At 39.3% G+C, this 24,557-nt stretch overlaps 2 protein-coding genes across 5 annotated transcripts; one reads left to right on the top strand and one right to left on the bottom strand.

Annotated features, from left to right (window-relative positions):
- Nucleotides 1-334: 334 nt before the first annotated feature.
- Nucleotides 335-10,603, bottom strand: eri2 (ERI1 exoribonuclease family member 2). Its single transcript, XM_047365146.1, has 9 exons — nt 10,429-10,603; nt 9,024-9,088; nt 8,862-8,942; nt 8,655-8,782; nt 8,408-8,570; nt 7,391-7,491; nt 6,511-6,592; nt 6,287-6,375; nt 335-3,041 (listed from the first exon to the last, which is right to left on the bottom strand). The coding sequence occupies exons 1-9, from the start codon at nt 10,449-10,451 to the stop codon at nt 1,629-1,631; spliced, it is 2,145 nt and encodes a 714-aa protein (XP_047221102.1). The 5' UTR covers nt 10,452-10,603; the 3' UTR covers nt 335-1,628.
- Nucleotides 10,604-10,626: 23 nt separating this feature from the next.
- Nucleotides 10,627-24,521, top strand: LOC124868201 (RNA exonuclease 5-like). 4 transcript variants are annotated; one of them, XM_047365143.1, is made up of 19 exons: nt 10,627-10,761; nt 12,192-12,461; nt 12,570-12,696; nt 12,806-12,917; nt 13,166-13,273; nt 13,578-13,666; nt 15,767-15,882; nt 16,044-16,182; nt 16,990-17,084; nt 17,161-17,263; nt 17,347-17,435; nt 19,187-19,295; nt 19,575-19,691; nt 19,775-19,912; nt 21,685-21,777; nt 22,003-22,369; nt 22,466-22,665; nt 23,939-24,045; nt 24,137-24,521. In XM_047365143.1, the coding sequence occupies exons 2-19, from the start codon at nt 12,208-12,210 to the stop codon at nt 24,189-24,191; spliced, it is 2,418 nt and encodes an 805-aa protein (XP_047221099.1). In that variant the 5' UTR covers nt 10,627-10,761; nt 12,192-12,207; the 3' UTR covers nt 24,192-24,521. The 4 variants fall into 4 exon arrangements, with proteins under 4 accessions (XP_047221099.1, XP_047221101.1, XP_047221098.1 ...); XM_047365145.1 differs by having other exon boundaries at nt 10,668-10,761; nt 12,233-12,461; XM_047365142.1 differs by lacking the exon at nt 10,627-10,761 and adding an exon at nt 10,821-10,961.
- The last annotated feature ends 36 nt before the right edge of the window (nt 24,522-24,557 follow it).

Here is a 24,557-nt window from a genome sequence, read left to right as displayed (position 1 = left end):
CAGTCATTTCTGCAAAAGGATTCCCGACCAAGTATTGAGTGCATAACTGTACATGATTATTTGAAGGTTGACGTTTTTTGTATTAAAAACACTTTTCTTTTATTGGTCGGATGAAATATGCTAATTTTGTGAGATAGGAATTTTGGGTTTTCATGAGCTGTATCATCCGTAATCATCCGTATTAAGACAATAAAAGACCTGAAATATTTCAGTTAGTGTGCAATGAATCTAAAATATATGAATGTTAAATTTTCATCATGACATTATGGAAAATAATTAACTTCATCACAATATGCTAATATTTTGAGAAGGACCTGTAGATGTGTATAAAAGACAGAAAAATATTAGTTACTGCAACAGAAAGAAAACAGTTATTTTGTAGCTTTTTGGGTTACAAATATGGTGTCATATTTCTTTCTTGTATTAAAAATATTCATCAATATTAGCTTCTACTTAAAAAGTATTGTTTTGACATAAGATTTACAAAGCAACACATTTTGGTTTTGAAAATATTTAATTTTTCTTGTTCAACCTTTACATTTAAGGCGAAGTTTGAGGTCAGAACTTCTGTTGCTTTTAGACCTTCCAAGGATTCGAGTTGTGACCTGAGGAGACGGAGCCTCTTCTATTGTTGCTCCTAAACTCTGGAATAATCTTCCTCTTCCTGTAAGGATGGCTAATACCTTGAAGGATTGTAAGTCCCTTTTAAAATCCCATCTTTTTAACCTGCCTTTCAATACCAGGTGAGCAGAAATATCAGGCAGTTTTAATTTTTTCTTACTTTTTTTATTGTATTTAGCTGTTCTTTTCTTCTTAGTCATTTGTGGTATTGTTGGTGTTTATGGTCATTTTTATGTTTCTGTTTTCTTTTTACTTTTGGACTTGTACAGCAGTTTGGTCACTTGGGTGTGTAAAGCGCTCTATCAATGTTGGTTGATTGATCAGTAAAATAAAAACTTTGTCTTGATTGGAGTTTAGCTTTAACAAATAAACTTCATATTTATATGTAATTCATATTATTCCTCATCTCCACACTGCTTTGTAGAGCTGGACAAACTAATGAATCACAATCACTACGATGTCAATGTGTGTAATATTACATTACAAAAGACGTGTTCAGAAGGCTAGTTTTACTTTCTACTATGACTTTGTAACCTTTTCCAGACTGATAGATGTCAGTGGCGTTGTTCTGGTCTGTTCTTGAGTTTCTCCAGATCAGGGCATTGATGTGTTTCTTTTTAAAATCTTTCCCCTACTTCATGTTGTGAGACAGGTTCTATTTAACCTTGCAGAAAATGTGGTGTGTCACAGTTATTCCATGATTTAACTAAAGAAGGTGAATACTTTTTCACACAAGTTCAGGTAGGTTTGGAGAGCTTTTTCTCCTTCATAAGTTAAATTGGAAAGGAATGAGAATGGAGAAAAAAAGTGAAAATTGTGGGTTAATTGTGACTAACATCACAATTATTATCAATAATATCACAGTTCCATATTGGCCTAATATTGTCTAGTTCTATTGCTTTCTTGAGAACCTTTTTTTCCTTCAGAAATCCTTATCTTTTGACTGGGAAATGTCAGTGTCACGGTGACGGAGGTATTAGAGAGCATGCAGCTGCTTCTCCAGCTGTTCAGTAGCTTTTTCTAAGAGGCGGCCTGCATGGAAGTATTGAGTTGACCTGACAGAATGATACAGAAGACCCCAAAGCAGGAGGAGCCACTGAACTGCTCTCCATGAGAGCAGACTCCCACTTGAAGAACCCGCAGCCTCTCCCCGTGCTGCCTCTGCCACCTGAGCGGCGGACCGGACAGCAGTAAAAACCCCGGCCGTGGTTCGGACCGCCGTTTGACACAACCTGCCGTCTTGACCGGCGACCACAGGTGCACAGAGGGGAAGTGATCTTCTTTGGCCCCTTTACTGTCAAAGCCACGCTGACCTGTTTGGCACAGGAGGAGAGAGTGTTGGTTGGCAAAGAGGCCAGAATGTTTCTGGGTTGGTGCGGCGAGCCAGACGTTGAGGGACAAGGAGACTCTGCAGCCCTATTTTTTGGATCAGTATAAATTGTAAATGAAGATTTCAGAGACTGTCTGCATTTTGTAGCGTTTGGGTTGGGCCCCATTGTGGACGGTTTTAGAGTGGAATTCTTTACAGGCAGAAAGGGGTGAGCCTGAGATGAAAAGACCCCCTTTGTGTGATCATTTTTATGAGACCGACCTAACTTTAAATTTCCGGTTCTGCACAGATTCAGTTTGCTCCGATCAACAACTTTAGGAACAGCAAAACATTTATCTGAATCTTTGGTTGTTGATTGCTGCAGTTTCTCATTTGTGCGATTAAAGACTTTAACATTTGAATTTAGCATGTTTACAGATTTACACATCACTGATGAATCTCTTGTATTATTTTGCATTTTCAGGCTTTTTGTTCTCTGGTGTTGCAAAATGAGGGGACCTTCAGGTAAATGTAAACGATCCATCTCCTCCCACTCAGGACACCTGCTGTCAAAATCTGAAATATAGCCAACATCTACAGTTGAGATCGTATCCATTTCACTCACAGCCTCCTCGAACGCCAACAACACGTCATCATAAGAACCACACCTCTCATCTGTTTCCACTATAAGTTCTCCCTCCCCTTCGTCCACAGGAGGTAGATCTGAAATGCAGTCAACAGTGGTGGAACACAGAACATGGCTGCTGCTGCTGCGGCGTGGTGAGCTACAGTTTATCAGACATGTGGGCAAAACACAAGGAGCAGCCTGTGGTGTCACCGATTTGCTGTTTTGACCCTGTAGGGGTGCCGTTGTTAAATTCAACAGCGTCTTTGTTGTTATTAGGCTTTGATACGTTTGACCTGAGCTTGAATTTGAAGGCTCATCAAGAGATGAGTATTTTTGATGAGTTTCAAGAGGAATGTTGGAGGATGTCGAGCACTTGCTGGCAATGAGCAAATTTTCTTTTTTACTGACACCGTTTTCCTTTTCTTGCTTGTTTTCTGCAGAAGAGGGGTTGTTGCTGAATATGGATTTGGCCATCGGTGGGGTCTGTGAGAAATAAATCAGATAATCGGTTAATTAAGAAAGGAAAGTCAATATTTTCATCTGTCTTTTGCAGCCTCTTACCCCAAATGGGGCACATTTTCATAATTTGGAAAATTACAACCACAAACCTTAAAGTAGGTTACTGGGATTTTATGTGACATACATACCCACAAAGGTGTGTGGGTGTTACGAAGTGCATGAAGAAAAGATGCATGTTTTCAAATAAAAACAGGAAGTGTGGCATTTGTATTCTGTCTCATTTACTCGGATGCCCCTAAAAATTCATTGCAACCAATTTATAAACACATGAACAGACCCAGTGAAATTTTAAATCTAATTTGCATGAGTGTCCTGGCAAACTGCCTTTAGAAGACACCTAAATAGAGACCATGTGAGAAATTCAATCTGAATACTAATCCAGGTGTTCTGTGAAGGCCTCAAAGGTTAGAGAACATTAGTAAACAAACAGCATCATGAACACCAAAGAACAAAGAGGGGTAATGTTGTAGAGAAGATTAAACCAGAGCCCTTTTCGGTCTATCATCTGAAAATCAAAGTACGGTTAAATGATTCAACTGCAAACCTACCACGACAAGGCCCTCCACTTATACTGACTGGCTGATCAGAAAAACATCAGCCAAGAGGAAAATACAGGTCCTTCTCAAAAAATTAGCATATTGTGATAAAGTTCATTATTTTCCATAATGTAATGATGAAAATTTAACATTCATATATTTTAGATTCATTGCACACTAACTGAAATATTTCAGGTCTTTTATTGTCTTAATACGGATGATTTTGGCATACAGCTCATGAAAACCCAAAATTCCTATCTCACAAAATTAGCATATTTCATCCGACCAATAAAAGAAAAGTGTTTTCAATACAAAAAACGTCAACCTTCAAATAATCATGTACAGTTATGCACTCAATACTTGGTCGGGAATCCTTTTGCAGAAATGACTGCTTCAATGCGGCGTGGCATGGAGGCAATCAGCCTGTGGCACTGCTGAGGTCTTATGGAGGCCCAGGATGCTTCGATAGCGGCCTTTAGCTCATCCAGAGTGTTGGGTCTTGAGTCTCTCAACGTTCTCTTCACAATATCCCACAGATTCTCTATGGGGTTCAGGTCAGGAGAGTTGGCAGGCCAATTGAGCACAGTGATACCATGGTCAGTAAACCATTTACCACTGGTTTTGGCACTGTGAGCAGGTGCCAGGTCGTGCTGAAAAATGAAATCTTCATCTCCATAAAGCTTTTCAGCAGATGGAAGCATGAAGTGCTCCAAAATCTCCTGATAGCTAGCTGCATTGACCCTGCCCTTGATAAAACACAGTGGACCAACACCAGCAGCTGACACGGCACCCCAGACCATCACTGACTGTGGGTACTTGACACTGGACTTCTGGCATTTTGGCATTTCCTTCTCCCCAGTCTTCCTCCAGACTCTGGCACCTTGATTTCCGAATGACATGCAGAATTTGCTTTCATCCGAAAAAAGTACTTTGGACCACTGAGCAACAGTCCAGTGCTGCTTCTCTGTAGCCCAGGTCAGGCGCTTCTGCCGCTGTTTCTGGTTCAAAAGTGGCTTGACCTGGGGAATGTGACACCTGTAGCCCATTTCCTGCACACGCCTGTGCACGGTGGCTCTGGATGTTTCTAGTCCAGACTCAGTCCACTGCTTCCGCAGGTCCCCCAAGGTCTGGAATCGGCCCTTCTCCACAATCTTCCTCAGGGTCCGGTCACCTCTTCTCGTTGTGCAGCGTTTTCTGCCACACTTTTTCCTTCCCACAGACTTCCCACTGAGGTGCCTTGATACAGCACTCTGGGAACAGCCTATTCGTTCAGAAATTTCTTTCTGTGTCTTACCCTCTTGCTTGAGGGTGTCAATAGTGGCCTTCTGGACAGCAGTCAGGTCGGCAGTCTTACCCATGATTGGGGTTTTGAGTGATGAACCAGGCTGGGAGTTTTAAAGGCCTCAGGAATCTTTTGCAGGTGTTTAGAGTTAACTCGTTGATTCAGATGATTAGGTTCATAGCTCGTTTAGAGACCCTTTTAATGATATGCTAATTTTGTGAGATAGGAATTTTGGGTTTTCATGAGCTGTATGCCAAAATCATCCGTATTAAGACAATAAAAGACCTGAAATATTTCAGTTAATGTGCAATGAATCTAAAATATATGAATGTTAAATTTTCATCATTACATTATGGAAAATAATAAACTTTATCACAATATGCTAATGTTTTGAGAAGGACCTGTAGTAACTCTAGAGGAGCTACAGAGATCCACAGCTCAGGTGGGACATCCTGTCAAAACGATAACTATTCATTGTGCACTCCTCAAATCTGGCTTTTATCCAAGAGTGTTAAGCTTCCAACAAGCCATGTAGGGGGTCACAGGAAATGTGTGGAATCTAGTTAGATCAGGCCAAAATTTTACTTTTCTGGCCCACATGCAAAACGCTATGAGTGGCAGAAAACTAAGACCCTGAACAAACCACCCCTATGGTGGTGGCAGCAGCATCATGCTGTAGTGAATATTTTCCTAAGGCAGGGACATGGCAGCTGGTCAGAGTTGATGGAAACATGGATGAAGCTTAAAAACAGCACAATCCTGGAAGAAAACCTATTAGAGGCTGAAAAAGATCCAAGACTGGAGCAGAGATTAACTTTCCAGAGCTACCATGAAGTAGCTTTGGTAAAATCACATTTCACAATGGCCCAGTCAAAGTCCAGAATTAATCTTACTGATAATCTGGGACAAGACTTGAACATTTATGTTTACAGATTTTCTCCATCCAATCTAAGCTGGGGCAGTTTTTCAAAAACAAAATTGGCTAAGACTTCAATCTCTAGATGGGTAAAGCTGGCAGAGACAGACCAAAATGACATGCACGATTAAATACAACAAATGGTGAGAGCGCCAACTCATGGGAACTGAATACCGATGCACGCTTTCATTTTCTCTGATTTTTTTTCTTATGAAATCTCAAAACAATGCATATTTTTCTTCCACTTAACTACTTTGTGTTGTTTCATCACATGAAATTCCAATACAATACATAGTTTATGATTTTCTGAAGTCAGTTTATTCATTTGTTTTTTTTTTTAAATAAAAAACATGAGATCATAATGTTTCAATATTTCCTACATATAAAAGCCTAAAGCACAAGGTTCATGCTAAGAATCTCAGGTGGGATTTCAGGAGTCTGGCTTCTTTAAGGACGTCGTCAGGTGACCACTCACCGTCTCCAGGCTTCGGGTGATTTTCAGCACACATCCATCTCTCATCATTCTGGCTGCCAGCCGGGCTGTATTTCGTGCATCATCTAAACCTAAAATACAAAAAAGCCACAAAAACAAAAAAAAAAACATGGAAGGATGATGAGAGAAGGTGAGGGGTTAAAAGAACCCCATAGTTAGAAAAACTACATTAACCACAATAAATGAAAATGTTGCTTTATATGTACCAGAATGTTCTCTCCCAGAAAACTGTATCCCTAGATCCTGAAGGGCTCCATTCAGGCCTTTGGGTTTCCGGCTGTAGAAGAGCTGGAGGTGAAGAACAAAGTTAGACACAGCTACATAAATAGACCTGGTTTATATTTATGTATTCTTCTGTAATATATATATAAAAAAAATCCTAGTTTCCAACAGCTCTAAATAGATTTTTTTCTTGCCATATTCAATTAATAAAATACACTGCCTGTGCAAAAGTGTTCAAAGTGCATTGAAAGTATAAAGTAGTGCATAACAGTGAGGAGGAAGGTAAATTATAGATATATATATATATTTTTCACAAATAAGATGTTTGCTGCAAGTTTGCTGTATTCCCCTTACATGGCTTGTGACAAAAAGCAAACTGAACTTCTTCTGGCCTTCTTCAACCGATTCTTTTCTCTTGCCACTGTTCCATAAATGCCATGTTTATGGATTGCTGTCCTGGCAACAGATTTCCCCACCTGGGCAGTGTATTTATGTAGCTCCGCCAGAGTTATCATTTACCTCTTGGCTGCTTCTCTGATTAATTCTCTCCTTGCCAGCCTGTCAGTTTAGGTGGACGGCCACGTCTTGCCTTTTTCAGATAAAGGACTGGAGAGTGCTTCATGAAGTGTTCAAAGTGTGGGACATTGTTTTATAACCATAATCTGCTTTAAACTTTTCCACAACTTTATTACCCGACTAACCCACTGTGTTTGTTGATCTTAATGAGGCAGCTTGTTACATAATGTAATACATTTATATCATCTGCTGCATTAACTGGAATATTTCACAGCATTCTTAATACCTGCACAAAGTGTTAAAGATGAATAGAAGATGAATATACCGAATGGATTAGAGGGTACTTACCCTGTATGTGCTTCTCAGGTCTATCCAGCTGCTGAGCACGTCTGGCTTAAGAAGCTGTTTGCGTTTACATTCATACTGCAAACAGACTCCAAGATCCCAGTCTGAAAGCAAAATGCAGATAATCTCACATTAAACATGTTCAAGATATTTCTTTGCATTGTGAAAGATATTTTAAACAACACAAATTTTATTGATAATTATTTTATCTAAGTGTTTGTTAAAAAAAGAAATGTTAAAGTCCCTTGTTCAGTATAGTTATTTTCCCAACTAAAAAGAAGCTGACAAAACTGTTTTGCAATCAACGTGTCGTAACTATTTTCTGCTTTTATGTGATACATGATTCATGCAAACAGTCACTGCAGTATTTTCTGCTTCATATACATAATTGGTAATAGTGATCATGCTTGCCTGGAAAGTTGTGTGTGCACTATATTGTTTATACCACGCATTTTGTATTTAGACAGTTATTTTCACTGATAGGTCTTGTATTGTAACTTGTTTTAGGATATACAGTCGATACAATCAGTCAGACGGATTAATGACGTAAATGAGCTGCAACTGGACACATTTACATTTTCTCACTGTCTCCTTATAAAAAACCAAACACAATTCTTACAACTTTTGATACTTTTCAAAAAGTATCAAAATTCCAGAGTTTGGATGTATGGATGGATTTTAGACAATGGGATAAGCAAAGGAGAGAGAGCGAGAGAGATGAGCAAAAAGAAAGAAAGGATGCAAGTAAGGAAGGATGGAAGGAGAGAAGAAAGGAAATAAGTACAAAAACAGTAAGGAAAGACAGAAGGAAGGGAGGTTTGACAGCGAAGGAAGCAACAAAGGAAGGAAAAATTAAGATTTAATAATGAAGAAACACAGGACTTTAGACAACTGTGTAAGAGAATAAAGTCTGGTATTAAAAATATTTTTCATCCTCCATTTCTAATTTCTGCTTCCATACTTATCCAGAAAGATAGAAAACATTCATCGGTACAGTGACAAACATAAACCAAATGTTACCTGACCATGTCAGGAAAGTGCACATTTTCTGGGAGGGGAGAAAGGCAGAACATGTCTGCTGTTTGTTGGGAAACATCACTCCCTTCTCTAGCTGCAGGTTCTGCACCCAACGGTTGAACCGAGACAGACAAATCTGAAGGGGGATGCCAGCTTCTACCTGCACCTGTTTGACAAAGAAAAATCAAGCAGTCAGATACGTGTACATGGATGTTTGTGTACTCTAGAAGCTTTGCTTGTGTCAGGAAACCTGTGTAATCCCAGTAAGTTCAGTGCAGAAGTTGGAGAGAACAGGATGTTCCTGAGGCTGAACATAAGTATGAAACTCAGATTCAACCTCCCCTGAGGATGTGTTCAGTAGGACGGCCGGAAATTCAACTGCAGGGAGGAGAAGAGAAGAGACAGTGACAAACGTAGAGAGAATCAAGCTATAACAAATAAATGTGCAACTACTCACTGATTTCTTGTCCATAGTTATTTTTCTCTCTCCAACATGTAGACTCAAAGTCAATCACAACCAAGTAAGAAAATATCTGATCTGGAAAAAATAAGTATTTATAACAGAAACGTACACGTATTTGCTACAGTCTGCGCAAATGAAACATAAAATACCACTCACTTGATATCACAGATTTCTTCACACCAGAGGTGGACTGACTTCGCTGCCTCAGTAATCCTAATTTTCTTTGGAGATTAAAACAAATAAAACATAAAAATCAGAGCTAAATCCAGAAATTTAACAGACATTTCTGCACTGCAACGCAGCACAAAGCATTTTTATTTAAAAAGTGGAATTTATTTACAAAGCATTCAATGTGATTTCCGAAACAGTTAAAATAAAATACAAGATTACTGTAAAGAAAAAGAGATACGTTAACATGTGGAAAGAAAGGTGATGTAAAACACAAATTTAAAACAAATAAATAGCTGAGAACTGATTAGAGATGCGAAATATACCAAACCACCATCAGAACTGCAATATCAAGCAAATGTGTGTGCAATACTGTATATAAATTGCAAAACTCTGCTGGTAAGCAATATCTAGCAGCCTTTTGTATCGTAGGTCACATTGATTCATGACCGCCCCTACACCTGATGCCCACAATTCAATTCAGTTTATTTATTGTGCAACAAATATTGACTCGGAGTTAAAACTGAAGAAATATAATCTCTCTTTTTCATTTTCAGACTTTCATCAGACATATATATTTTAGTGACCAAGATGCTAAACCACTCAGAGTGGTGAAGACATGATGAAGGTGTAAAAAAGAAAGAGCGTGAGTAAAATATATTATAATTGCATTACTCGATTAAATTGTAATTGCATGTTTTCTTATGTCATACTGATGGAAGAAGCTGCAGTAGAACAATAACTCTTTCAGTGCTGATTTAAAGGAGCCTACAGTTTCTGCACATCTCACCCTTATAAAATAACTGTATTAATCCTGAAATTATTCTGAATAGATGAGTGCCTCTGGATTTAATATAGGGGTATCAGAGTAAAAGGGTTTGAATGCATCTGCACGCCACACCTTTCGCTTTTTTCATATGTAAAAACAAAAAGGAAAAACATGTATTATTTCCATTCTACTTTGCAATAATAAACTTTATTTTGTTGAACTAAAATTGGACATAATACATTGAAAAGTGCGGTTTTAATGTGAAAAAGTGTTGAACTCTGGCTTTCTTATATACCTGTGGTTTTCTGGCACGCTCTGTAGCATTGTCGAGTCTAATTGAGCTCTAATTTCTAACATGGGATAAGACGGAGGAAAGTCTTATCCACGCATGTGTCCAAACTCTTGACACAATGACCTATAAAAAGGCCAATTCTGTCAAAAAACACCGAAATCCCACTATTAAATGAGCAAAACTTTTATTTTGAGAAATAATCTTTATTTTTAAGGCGTTTAATGAGTAGGTGCCCTAAATGTTGGAACTAGGTACTAGTTGTTTGAAACGTTTCTTTGTCGAAATGTGTTGTTTATTAGCTGGAAGGTCGGCTAACAAGCTAATTCACTTACTTTGCTAGTTTTCTTGTAGACATATCCGCGGTTTGATGCAAATCCGTTCAAAAAAACATTATCTCAGGGTAAATGCGGCCTTCTTGTGGCGTAAAGTTAAAGCTGAAAAATCCCCGCTGGTTTTTTGAAACGCTAATTTATAATTCCAAGCTCGATTAGTTTCTTCTGTAAGGCAGCGAGGTCGAACGCAGAGCTTCGGAATGTTGCAAAACGACCTGTTTCCGGTTTAGCAGTTTACTTCCAAATAAAAGCACAACAGTTGACGTGGTTTCAAGATTTATCCCAGCAAGAATGAAAACCTGAAGAACATGTGTGTATCTAAATACAACCAAGGTGAGAAAATACTTAAATAACTTCAAAAGGAGCCACACGTTGTCCAGTAAATGCAAATGGAAAACGCAATGACAGTTTATTCTGAAAGGCACTAATAAGAAGTTGTGTTAATTTTTTTTTTACACTTTTAACAACATCCGTTAACGTGCTTTGGAAGTGTGTTTCTGTCCTTATGGACTCATCTGGACCCATAACATCTGGTAATTTACTCTCTAAACTGTTTTTATGCGTGTTAAACCTCTGAAAATGATGTTTGCTTTTAAAGTTTTACTTGTTTGGACACTTTTCGAGGGTATCGTGTTTTGTTTTGCCTGAAAACGAAGCTAATGGACTGTTGAACCCCTTTGATTTTTAATGAATAAATACAATATTCTATGTAGGCAAAGGGCCTATAACACGTTAAACAGTTCTATAATATTTGCTATTGTTGATCAGTGTAATGTTTGTTTCAGATCTTTGAAATTTGCTTCGTTATTTTCTCTGTGTTTACTTTTAGCTCTGTACTATCAGATTAAAACACTTCTAAATTAGTTCTTATAGATATTAGGCAAACAATAACAAGCTGAAAAAACTTAACACTGGAACAAGATTTGATTTTGATTGTAGTTTAGATCATCAGTGCTGATATGATTTACATCTATATGAGCAAACAAAGTAAACTGTATGATTCAATAGGTTGCAGAACTACTTTTAACAGGAATATTTTAAAAAAAAAAAGCTCTGAATGACCATCAGTTTCTCACATTGTTGTGGAGGAAACTTGACCCACTCTTGCTTACAAGTTTGCCTTTAAGTAAAGTTCCATCAGGTGAAGCGCTGCACCTTTCAACACCCTGGTTGTTGTCTATCCCTGTAATGTAAATGCAGCATAAAACATTTTTACAAGAGAAAGAGGCAGTAAAGGGGTCAAGTCATTAAGAAAAAAAACCTTGCCCAAAAGCAACTTTTCAATAAAACCTTGTTTAGTTTATTAAGGAAATGGCCCACCAGAACTGCATTGTTGAGTTTTTTTCTTCTAGAAGCTGGTTAGACTATTCACTATCTGGGGTTTATGTTTGCCATTAACCCAAAGCAGGAAGGAAGCAACACTTTAAATTATTTGTTCATTTATCTCAAGCGATATCGTCACTGTGACCTTCACCAGTATTATCGCATGTTTTGCTGCATGCCCCAGAATAGCAAACTGCAAAAACATCTGCTTTTATAGAGGTACATAGATCAATTAATCAGGTGCATGTATTACCTGCCTCTGGCTGCTGCTGGTTATCTTGAAGCTCATTGAAGCAGCTGTTTTTCACCGACTGGATTGAAACCCATGAAAACTGTTCACAGTTTTGCTTACCCAAACTACGAATGCTATAACATCATTCTTACTTACATTCAAACCATCTAAATGTAATATGTTATTTTACATATTTCCTTAATTTTAGAAATATCAGCTTGACCATGGAGTCTTCTCCATCTTCAACAGCCTCATGTGACATAAAGAAAAGAAAAAAGGAGGCTCCATTAGAACATGAGGGCATCAAAAGAATGAAGACTGAGGAGGAAGGTGATGGGGATCTCCAGCGAAGACCTTCTGGTTCAGCGAGGCTCTCGGTGCATCTCGATTGTTTGCAGCGGCCGATCACACTGGCTGAGCTGATGGAGTTGCTTCATTTTGCTGCTCTGGGGAAAGGAGGAGGCCTCAAACAGCCTAGGTATTGTTTTTTTCTGTTGGCTAAATATCTGTACCCAGCATGGACTGAGTATCTGTACAGAACCCATTCATACTTCAATCCTGTGTTTCTGCTTCCTGTTCACATCAGTTGGTGCCGTGTCCACCATCAAAGGAAGGTCAGTGGTGTAAATGTTGTAATTGTTGAGGGGCTGACGCAGAGTCTTTTCTACAAGAACTACCTCTCAGTGGAGCATCTCAAGACCAGCTACACCACCGTGAGTCACTGGAGGGAGAGGAAATACAATGATGGGATTAATACAACAATACAGAGGTTCTGATTATAGTATAAACATTTTACATTGTTTTTTTATTTGTGTGTAACAGAGGATTACCTTCACTCCATCATCTAACAACGTAGCTTCTGAAATCTTTAGCCTTGAAGTTCCTAACCTGGACTTTTTATCTGTTTCTAAACCAGAGGAGACGCTTCATAAAGGTGGGAAGCGAAGCTTGAATGTTGTTGCTTTGGATGAAACTAGTAAATAACAGGATGTACTCTAGTAAACCATGTAAAACATAGCTGTTGTTCTCAGTTCGTTGTCCCTGTGTGTAACTGTCTAAAAACACTATTGTGTTTTTAATTCAGAAATACTATTTACTGTGATGATGCTGTGCTTTGTCGGGTTTAACCAAGCAAATTTGTCATCCTTCATGAACTTTTTGTGTGTTTGTACTCTGCTGCAGCTCTGAAACATCACCCGGTTATCACTATGTTTGGCACACAGAGGAGAGGACTCACTGCATATGTTCTAAGCCAACAACAGATGATAAAAAACCACTATCCAGTCAAGGGTAATCATTTATTTTGATATCAGATTTTTCTTTTTACTTTTATTTGATTTTGTTTTTCATAAGAATTTAATATATGTTCAATATCTAAATAGAAAGTCAATCTCTATTATTCCAGCTTTTATATAGAGGCAAAATTCCCATTTATACAGGCGTGGTGTATTGCTCCATGTTGTTTTAATTTTTTGTTCATATGCTCTGAAAAAAATACTTGGGTACTTTTAGATTTATCCAAGGAGAGAGAGAGAGATGCTTTTCTACAATTTGCTTTCTGACCATGGATGTTTTTCACCTTCCTTTGATCCAGGATTTCCAGGTTTCGAGGAGTTTTTGAGCACAGGCAGCGATGTCTGTGTAACCGATGACAGCCCACTGTATGGACTCGACTGTGAAATGGTGAGTCCATCCATCCATCCATCCATCCATCCATCCTGTTTCCTTCCTTCCTTCCTTCTGTCTGTCTGTCCATCCATCCATCTGTTTATTTTGTCCATCCATCCATCCATCCATCCTGTTTCCTTCCTTCCTTCTGTCTGTCTGTCCATCCATCCATCCATCTGTTTATTTTGTCCATCCATCCATCCATCCATCCATCCATCCATCCATCCTGTTTCCTTCCTTCCTTCTGTCTGTCTGTCTGTCCATCCATCCATCCATCCATCTGTTTATTTTGTCCATCCATCCATCCATCCATCCATCCATCCATCCATCCATCCATCCATCCATCTGTTTATTTTGTCCATCCATCCATCCATCCATCCATCCATCCTGTTTCCTTCCTTCCTTCCTTCCTTCTGTCCGTCTGTCCATCCATCCATCCATCCATCCATCCATCCATCCATCCATCTATCCATACATCCATCCATCTGTTTATTTTGTCCATCCATCCATCCATCCATCCATCCATCCATCCATCCATCCATCCATCCATCCATCCATCCTGTTTCCTTCCTTCCTTCCTTCCTTCTGTCCGTCTGTCCATCCATCCATCCATCCATCCATCCATACATCCATCCATCCTGTTTCCTTCCTTCCTTCCTTCCTTCCTTCTGTCTGTCTGTCCATCCATCCATCCATCCATCCATCCATCTATCCATACATCCATCCATCTGTTTATTTTGTCCATCCATCCATCCATCCATCCATCCATCCATCCATCCATCCATCCATCTATCCATCCATCCATCCTGTTTCCTTCCTTCCTTCCTTCCTTCCTTCTGTCTGTCTGTCCATCCATCCATCCATCCATCCATCCATCTATCCATACATCCATCCATCTGTTTATTTTGTCCATCCATCCATCCATCCATCCATCCATCCATCCATCCATCCATCCATCTATCCATACATCCATACATCCATCCATCCATCCTGTTTCCTTCCTTCCTTCCTTCCTTCCTTCTGTCTGTCTGTCCATCCATCCATCCATCCATCCATCCATCTATCCATACATCCATCCATCTGTTTATTTTGTCCATCCATCCATCCATCCATCCATCCATCCATCCATCCATCCATCTATCCATACATCCATCCATCTGTTTATTTTGTCCATCCATCCATCCATCCATCCATCCATCCATCCATCCATCCATCCATCCATCCATCCTGTTTCCTTCCTTCCTTCCTTCCTTCTGTCCGTCTGTCCATCCATCCATCCATCCATCCATCCATACATCCATCCATCCATCCTGTTTCCTTCCTTCCTTCCTTCCTTCCTTCTGTCTGTCTGTCCATCCATCCATCCATCCATCCATCCATCTATCCATACATCCATCCATCTGTTTATTTTGTCCATCCATCCATCCATCCATCCATCCATCCATCCATCCATCCATCCATCCATCCATCCATCCATCCTGTTTCCTTCCTTCCTTCCTTCCTTCTGTCCGTCTGTCCATCCATCCATCCATCCATCCATACATCCATCCATCCATCCTGTTTCCTTCCTTCCTTCCTTCCTTCTGTCCGTCTGTCCATCCATCCATCCATCCATCCATCCATCCATCCATCCTGTTTCCTTCCTTCCTTCCTTCCTTCTGTCCGTCTGTCCATCCATCCATCCATCCATCCATCCATACATCCATCCATCCATCCTGTTTCCTTCCTTCCTTCCTTCCTTCTGTCTGTCTGTCCATCCATCCATCCATCTGTTTATTTTGTCCATCCATTCATCCATCCATCCATCCATCCATCCATCCATCTGTTTATTTTGTCCATCCATCCATCCATCCATCCTGTTTCCTTCCTTCCTTCCTTCCTTCCTTCCTTCCTTCTGTCCATCCATCCATCCATCCATCCATCTATCCATACATCCATCCATCTGTTTATTTTGTCCATCCATCCATCCATCCATCCATCCATCCATCCATCCATCCATCATACCAGTATACCCCGTGCAAGCCTTCATCCTACAACTACGTTATAAAATGTGGTGTTACAGTCGTCATGCTGTTGTTCCACACAGTTTCTCATTATGTTCATGTTGTGTTACAGTGCCTGACAGAAAAAGGATATGAGCTGGCTCGTGCTTCTCTGGTGGACAGCGATGGTAACTGTGTGCTGGATGAGCTGGTGAAACCTCAAAACCGTGTCTTCAACTATCTGACAAAGTAAGGCAAACACACACAAATCAGTGGGACTTACGGCGAACTGCACAGGGTCTGCAACGGGTTTAGTTTCATCTTACAGGTGCATATTTGTCACCATAAGCATATAATGTTTTTTGTACCTTGTACCTGATGGTAAAATTAGATTTTGTTTGTTTTATCAGGTTCTCAGGTATCACTGCGGCCATGTTGAGGCCGATCACCACCACCCTGAGGGATGTTCAGGCAAAGATCAGGATGCTGTTACCAGACAATGCAGTTCTGGTGGGACATTCCCTCAACAATGACCTCATCGCACTAAAAGTAAGTGACTTCGATTTTTGCATTATGTTTAGTCATAGACTAGAGGATGAAGAACAGAAACACCAAATTATATTTTATCTTAACTATCAAGGTCTCCAACATTAATCCATTTTTAGGGCTATATTTTTTTTTTCCACTCTTCATCTTTACTTTATGCAGGTTTATTCAAATCAGATTTAGTCAGGTTTTTGGAAGAATTGGTGAATTTGCCACAGTTCAGCAGAGGGTTACAAGAGTGCAAAACACTTCTTCAGTTAACTGTTTTCCTCTGTCTGTAAGTAACCATGAAATAACAATTTACAAATATAGTTAAAACATGGGAGAACAAGAAAGGTTTTTGTGAAGGAACAAATTTAAGGTTACTTTGTTAATATAGATGCATTTGGTTTGCGCAATGGCTTCCAAATTGACAAAAAATGGCTGACAGAGGTGAGATATGCATAATGTAATGGACAGAACTATTGCTGCCGTTGACTTCATGTACTCATTGATTTTCTCTCCTATAGAAAGTATCACTGGTTCAGTGCTTCTGCATTTAGCTGTTTCTTTTCTGGATAACAGGAAACAGCTCTATTGCTGTCTTTAACTACATGTACTCTTTTGTTTTTCTTTTGCATAGAAAGTACTCCTTGCTCAGTGTCTCTGAAATTAAACAATGTGAATAGAAAGTAGACGTTTTTTGTTTTGTTCTTCTGACTCGAAGATTCTCCACAATCACATTTTCAACTATTTGATGAATTTATATTTAAATTTGGTTCATAAAAGTTGTGGTTTTAAAACCATTTTGTCTTTTTGTCCCCACAACAGCTCATCCACCAACATGTGATCGACACCTCCCTGCTGTACAGGAGGGAATTTGGACAGAAGTTTAAGCTCAAGGTTCTGGCCGAGGCATTGCTGAAGTGAGGTCCTATTTACTGTCTCTGGGTCTCTATCACACAGCGTCGGTATTTATTTATTCTTCCCCTCACATCACAGGAGGCAGATCCAAACTGAGGAGAAGAGGGGTCATAATCCCACTGAGGACGCTGTGGCAGCACTGGAGCTGGCCCAGTACTTCATCAAAACAGGACCCCTTCAGGTAACGGGTCACTTTGTGAAAGCACAGACACTCACCCTGTTACGCACATTGAACACATTATTTTCTGTTTTATTCACTGTCAGGTTGTGGAGCTTCATCTGGAGGAGCTGTGGGGTTATACCGTAGAGGAGGAGTCCCCTAAAAGAACACCAGCACCAAGTCCAAGTTACAGGTACACAGAAACGTTTCCAGCTCGTTGTCTCAGGAAGGTTAAAGCACGTGATAAAAGACCCAACACACTTGACACATGGTCCTTCAGGTAGAAGATCCAGGACAATAAAAATGTACAGAAGAAAAAGGTTTAAATACAGTTTTCACCCAAAGGCAACTGTTGCAGTAAAAACTGTCAGAATGTGTGAATGCACCTTTATTTTATTGGTAGTAGAGTCTTGTTTTACAGAAAATTATGTATCTGTACTTTATAGCCTTTTGGTGTATATTTTGGTGATTTTTATGTTTTCAGCTGCAAACGATGCACTTCACTCTCATCTTTATGGAAATAATACAAATAAAAATATTCTATCCTTAAACTAAACATAGCTCAAAAAGTAAGGGGATTTTTGTTATTTTGTTTAGTGGTGACATTGGTGGCAGAATCTTATCTTAATATCAGCCAGCATTGACAAGCCTTGTGTTCCCAGTGAGGAAGATGCCGCCCCACATCATCACACTGCCTCCACCAAAAGCTGTACAAGATTTGTTGCCAAGAAGTATTGTTTCAACACAGAAATAATCGATCAAACACTAATTGTCTTACTTTTTGAGCTATGTTTAAAATACAGTTGCACCTAAACTTCTGTAACCTTAGTTTTTTTTTTGGCAGAAAGTAAAAATTGTTCAGATGTTTGCAATAAACAAATTATACAAGAGCAGTTTGAATCGTTAAATAAATTGTAATGAAATCCAGCACTAAATGCTACGAGATTCAGTGCTGGAGAAGAGAATGACTACTTCAGTCTCAAAGATCTTCAACCTGCTGAGCAGATTTCTTTATCAGAACACACATTTGCAAATCTGGTGGGATCTCAGGTCTGGAGCGAGCCCACATGGGAAGGAGAGAACACTGAGAACCCTCAGGACGCACCCCAGTTCTCCTAGCCTGTCTCTCATGAAGCTACAGCTCACACAGAGGCTGTTACTCCACCGACTGTCCATCGAAGTTTGCTTGGACATACTTAGGACATACTCTGCAAAAAACGAGTGAAAATGCAAGAAAATTGTAGGGACTAGACAACTATTTATCCTCACTATGTTATTAGATAACAAAAAAGTGTTCTTGAAGGCAAAATGTAAAGAAATAATGACTGATTTCAAACATATGCACAGTACTCTACTATTAAAAAAACATAAGGTCTTGCATATTGGGGGAGAGGTGGCCTAGTGGTTAGAGAGCAGGGCATTTGCATCCTGAGGCCTCAAGTACCCTGGTTCAAATCCCACAGCGTGGCACTCTGAGTCCCTTAGCAAGACCCTTAGCCCCTAAATGGTCCTCAGGCGTTGCACAATGGCTGCCCACTCCTCCCTAAGGGATGGGTTAAATGCAGATGATAATTTCTCAATTGTGAGTTCAGCAAAGTCTAAATTATTGTTAAAGAGGAAAAATGTATTAATCAAAACACACTATTAGGCAATTGGCTAAAAATAGTAAAAATATTTTCAATGTGTTTTTAGATTTGAAAGCATTTAAAAAAACATAAAAAAGCTCCATTGCTCTGCTTTGATTGCTTCCGTTTTACACAGCAGCTTTTTGTCTTTCACAGAACGCAACATTAACAGTTATCTTCTGGATCTGAGCAGGAGCCGTTCCTGTTTCTGCCTGAATAAAAATGACAGACGAAACAATTTAAGGCATTTATGATTAGTGTGAAACTCTCTCCACGTCACGTTTTTGCTTCAGCTTTCTTTTACGCTTCTCCTGCACAGGTTTGCTGATGTTTTGCAGACGCTCGGCCGCTCTGTAGCATATTTTGGAAAGCGGGCTGACGTGGCGCTGGATCTGTCCCATCAGTGCTGGTACAGCTCTGACAAAGAGGTGGACTTTTTTTTCCTTAAGAATAACCACCAGCTCATTATTATTTTTTAGCAAATTTGCTGCTGTTTTGTGAGAGATGTGTCCCAGGGTATCTGCTTGTGATGGAAAACATTAGTCTTCTGGACAATTTATATATAGATTTAGTTGCTCTGAGGCTCAAGATGTATTTTTGCTGCTGACCAATCATGTTATACTTAGAAGTCAGCATCAATATGCTGTGACTATCTTTGGTCAGACAACCTCTTCTGCTGATCTCCATAAATCTCCTTCCTTCTGCAGATACTGACATCTTTCAGGAAACAGATGAAGCACCCATTCCTGTCTGTCCTTCAGCTTTCCTCCTTCTCAGACCATCTGAAAGGAAGCTGCGCTCATCAGCAGCAGCTGTATCACAATGTGAGCTCCTCACCACGTATTTAAATGTGACGGTTGTGGAGACGGCGGGAAATATGTAAAAGTTGCTGTGTTTTTACCCGCAGGTGTGTGCAAACCTTCTGGACATGTGTGCAGTGTTCGCTGGACCATTCCCTGCTGGTTTCTCTAAAAGAGACGTGAGGCGGCTGTTTTGTTGCTGTGGGCCGGTTCGGAAAGTCCAAATGTTGAACACAAGCGTCAGGGTGTGTTTCATGTTTCTGTTTCTGTTTGTTCCTTCACTGTGTAAAGTAAAGATTTAATGGCAGCCCTGCTAAAGATGAGTGAAAAGCCTTAAAATGCATGAATGTTTTATCTGTTCAGCATTATCTCAAGCTGGAAAACAATTTGAAAAATCCAACCTTTAATATGAGTACATTTATTTAGTGAGGAAAAAAAAAAACGTCTTTAAAAGAATAATTGTTTTCAACATAACCATTAGTGGCACAATTACTGGAATCCCTAATAAATCCTTTAAATTAAATATAACTGAAATGCTTTTTTTAAAATGTATGCTTGCTAAGTTCATTAGTGTATAGTATTTTTTTTTAGGAATTTATTACTTTCTCTTTAAAACCCATTTTGTCTTAGACACTCTTCAAAATGGGAAAGACTGGAGAACATCCCATTTAAGTAATGGCGGATGTATGCCGATTTTTCTCGCGTCAGCGACTTGCCCAAATTTACAGTCAGAGCAATAAATAAAGCAGGTTGTCCGCCAGTGAGCAGGATGCTGATGGAGGTAAATCACAGTTTGAGTAAAACAGCCGTCAGACGTTATTTACAGGACAAACTACGGTTCGGTTCTGGTGCTAAAGACAAAGTATTTGTCTCCTACCATCACAAATGTTAACATGTAATGTGTACAAAACTCTAGACTCTACACTAAGATTGGGTTATAAATCTTTTAATAAACAAAGGGAATACATGAAATGTATAAACATAATATACCCAACAATAAGACGCAAAAAAAACCAAATGAGAATAATAATTTCTAAATACAATAAAAAACACAAGTAAATGCAAGGAAAGAAAACTGCCAAACATTTATAAATCATCAATTTTTAACCCCCGAATTTTATTTGCAATCTTTTAAAAATCAAAACATTCCCCAAATCGGGGGAAAAAAGGCTTCCAAACCATTAAAAACATATCCACCCAGTTCCTTAAAAGAATATTTCCATTTTAATTAGACTAAGATTGATTTTTTTCAGCAGCAAACGTTACAGGTGGGTTTGGAGTAAAACACACAAGGGATATTTGAAAAAGCAGCTAATTGCCACTGTTAAGTACAGTGGAGCATCTGTGATGCTGTGGGCCTGATTCTCCTTCAAAACCCCTGGGAACCTGGGAACCACTGGGAAGAATGGACTCTTTGGAACAACAGGACATTTTAAATAATATCAGATCTAAAACATTTGACCAAAGCAACACAGAAATAGTTCAACAGACCCAAAATCAGCCTTCTTCCATGGTGACCTCAGTCCCCTACGTAAGTCCCATAGAAAACCTGTGGGGTGAGCCGAGGAGAAAAGAGTATAGGAGAGGAACCTGCTCTGGATGATGTTGAGATGTGCAAAGTGGAGTAGCCAAAGGCCCCTTACCTGTTTGCTCCATCCTTGTGAACTATAATAGTAGAAGACCAAATGTTTAATTGGCTGGTTTAATTGGGTGTACAAAATATTGACAGCAGGGGTACCAGCAATTGTTAAGGTGAAACCAAAAAACAGTTTTCTTGATCTAGGATTCTTTCCAAAAAAAATAAATGTGCTCAAATTAAAGGTAAGATTTTTCAGAAAATATCACTGTCAGATTATGCTCCTGCAATTAAACCTGAAGTTATTTAAAGGTTTTTATTACAACCTTTAACCAGGGGTGCTAATAAATGTGGCTCTTGTTGCTCTATAAAAACCGTTCACTGTCTCTGAACAAGCTTTGGTCACTTCTCCTTCTTGTTGTGACCATATTTATTCTCCAGATGCATGCCAAGGTGGAGTTTTGGATGCTGGAAGGAGCAATGCTAGCTTTAAAAGTGTTGAATGGACTCAGTGTGCTGGGTCAGACCATAAAGGTAGGGCTTTTTCTATATTTTCTCTTCTCTTCCTTCTTTAAAGTTGATATATTTATACTTAATGTCTGTATGCCGTGAGTGCGTGAAACCGAAGTCAGATTACACAATCTTGGGCAATAAAGCCAATTCTGATCCTGCATGTCCCTTCAAACACCACGTGTTATACTCAAGCGTTTGTAGACTTTTATAAAAATTTTTGTTTCTATGTGTTTGTTTATTTTCTAGGTGCAGAGGCCTGTAAATGAATCAACGCTGGACTTGGATCTGAATCTTGATGCTTTAATGCGTGACGAACTTAACACCAATCGCCTTTATGTTGTTAAACTGAGACACGATGCAGCTCAGGGACTGAACATCTCTACCAGGGTTAATGGATGTCTGTCAGATGCAAAATGTTCAGGTTTCCCTCCTGGTAGACAGATGAATGGGTTGCTACAGACTGCTAAAATAAATGGTAAACAGTTGCATCCCTGCACAACCAAATCTGAACTGTGTGAGGAGAGTGTCAGAAAGACATTCAGTCGCTTTGGTTCGATAAAAAGCCTCGTCCTGCCTGGCAAACATGGAAAACACGCAAGGCATGCATGCATAGGTGAGTAAACGATGTGTTGTTACTTTTCTCTGCTTTCTCTCTATGTTCATACAAAGTTGTGCAGAAATGTACAAACTGACTGCATCTGTTTGACAGAGTTTGAGAGTCCTGAGGGCAAATGCGCTGCACTCAACTCCTCCGAGCATCTCCTGGAGGACAGTTATCTAGTATGGCCGTCTGTGACTCCACCCCACTTACTTACATGGGTTGGCATGACGACGAAGAGGAAAACAGAAATGGAAGAAGGGGAGACAGCAGAGGAGCAGAGACCTGACTCTTTAGATGACGGTTCTCAGGTATGGACCGAGTTATCCAGGAATGTACAATAGTGCAGTTTGGCTCTCACCCTTGGGTCCTCAGAATCGGGCCCCCTTCAGTGCTACTCAGAGGAAAAGTCGGTATTTGTTGGGTAAATACAAAACAATAAGCTGTTTATGTTGCATTTCATTCACCTTAAAAGTCAGAAGTTGAATCTGGGAATGCCAACTTTAGCATGTTTCAGTTCCAAGTCCAGAAACGAGTCGATATTCAGTGACCGGGCTAAATGCTATTATGTTTATTATTATTGCTTTATTTCAAACACTGAATGTTTACAAAGGAAAGTTGTGTAGCACTGTGGGTGTAAAAAATTTAAAGAGAATTATATAATCGAAAGTGCAAATAAACATTACTTTTTTTTTTACCGCAATTATTAGTGTTTTAAATATTATTGATATATCTTGGATATTGAGTTATGGGTTGGTGAGAAACCCCAACATTTTGGGACCTTTATTTTTTTTTTCCTTCTTAGTGAAAACTGAATCAAACCACACGCTTCATTCAGTGCTAATGAATAAGAATGTTTTGCTGTCAGGTCAGTAAGGATTACCAGCATTAAATGAGTGTGGTACCTTAATGTGAGGGCTGTTTCCTCTGTTGTGGTGAAGAAAGAGCTTAGCCAATAAGTCAAGCTCTTCATTTACTGGTCCATCTATGTTCCTCACCTATGGTCATGAGATACGAATTATGACATAAAAACTGCAACCCCGATACAAGTGGCCGAAATAAACTTCCTCCGCAGGGTGGCTGGACTAGGTATTAGAGATAGGGTGAGGAGCTCTGTCATCTGGGTGGAGCTCAAAATGGAGCTGCTGCTTCTCTGTATTGAAAGGAGTCAATTGAGGTGGTTTGGGCATCTAATCAGGATGCCACTTTGATGGTTCCCTTCTGAGGTTTTCTGGGAGGAGATCCCGGGAAGACCCAGAACGCACTGTAGGGATAGTATACCCCATCTTTCCTGGGAACACCTTGGGATCCACCAGAATGAGGATAGCGCCAGGGAGAGGGATGTCTGGGGTTCCTTCCTGGACCTGATCTCATTAAGAGGAAGACAATGGATGGATGGTAGCTCAGAGCTCAGTCAAGAGGAAGAATGAAAACACAGTTCAGTTCCTTTATTTGTACTATTATAACAGTAAAAACAAATCTCTCTGAAGTGGGAATGCACATAAACACTAGATAATATATTGTTTTGGATTGGTGCATTTATGTTCAGCACACCTTTAAGGCTTCACTTTGTTTCATGTGAAGGATCAGGAAACGGGTCTCCTGAAGAAGCTGGACCATCGACTGAATAAAATCTTCAACTCACTCCCAGACGGCACCTTGTCTGTGGTGCTGCTGCTCGGACTCACCAGGTAAAATAAAAATAAAAAAAGAGATGAGATGTCTCTGGCATGAATTATCACTGAAGTTAAACATTTCTAAACCCTCCTTTTCTTTTTTCAGCACAACGTGTGATCATCCTGGTTTATGTTTTTTGGAAATCAAAAATGGGTCTTGAGAAAGTAATCCTGATTTACTCGGAGTGAACTTTGCAGACATTGGATGACTTTACTTTCAGTGGAAGAACGGGAGACTTCATCATAGCCAGAACAGATTAAACATCAGCTCATTACATTTCTGTGATTCACTTTTAGTAAATGTAGAGTAAAAAGTAATGGTGGGATCGCTTTGCCTTTAAATCAAATTTAATAAAAATCTGAAATGTCAAAAGATTTCTTTAATAGCTATTTTTAAACGGTGGAAATTAAGGCATTTTCAAAGTGATTCTATTGGAATGAAGTTTTTAACTTTGGAATTTTAATATGAATAAATTTTATGTTTACACAAACTTACAATTTTATTTATTAAGTTTTTTATGTTCAAT

Source organism: Girardinichthys multiradiatus, chromosome 5, assembly GCF_021462225.1.
Source record: "Girardinichthys multiradiatus isolate DD_20200921_A chromosome 5, DD_fGirMul_XY1, whole genome shotgun sequence".
NCBI lineage: Eukaryota > Metazoa > Chordata > Actinopteri > Cyprinodontiformes > Goodeidae > Girardinichthys > Girardinichthys multiradiatus.
This window is presented reverse-complemented; position numbering and strand designations above follow the sequence as displayed.

Bases quoted from the DNA above. Each gene is read 5' to 3' on its own strand.
- LOC124868201 (XM_047365141.1), top strand. From the start codon at position 10,934: ATGGACTCATCTGGACCCATAACATCTG. The intron at 17,436-19,186 runs GTACACAGAAAC...TCTCCTGCACAG, and splicing joins GCACCAAGTCCAAGTTACAG to GTTTGCTGATGTTTTGCAGA. The intron at 24,046-24,136 runs GTAAAATAAAAA...TTCTTTTTTCAG, and splicing joins CTGCTGCTCGGACTCACCAG to CACAACGTGTGATCATCCTG.
- eri2 (XM_047365146.1), bottom strand. From the start codon at position 10,451: ATGTCTACAAGAAAACTAGCAAA. The intron at 8,571-8,654 runs GTTTCCTGACAC...TTTGTCAAACAG, and splicing joins AACTTACTGGGATTACACAG to GTGCAGGTAGAAGCTGGCAT. The intron at 3,042-6,286 runs GTGAGTGGTCAC...TATTTCTCACAG, and splicing joins TCACCCGAAGCCTGGAGACG to ACCCCACCGATGGCCAAATC.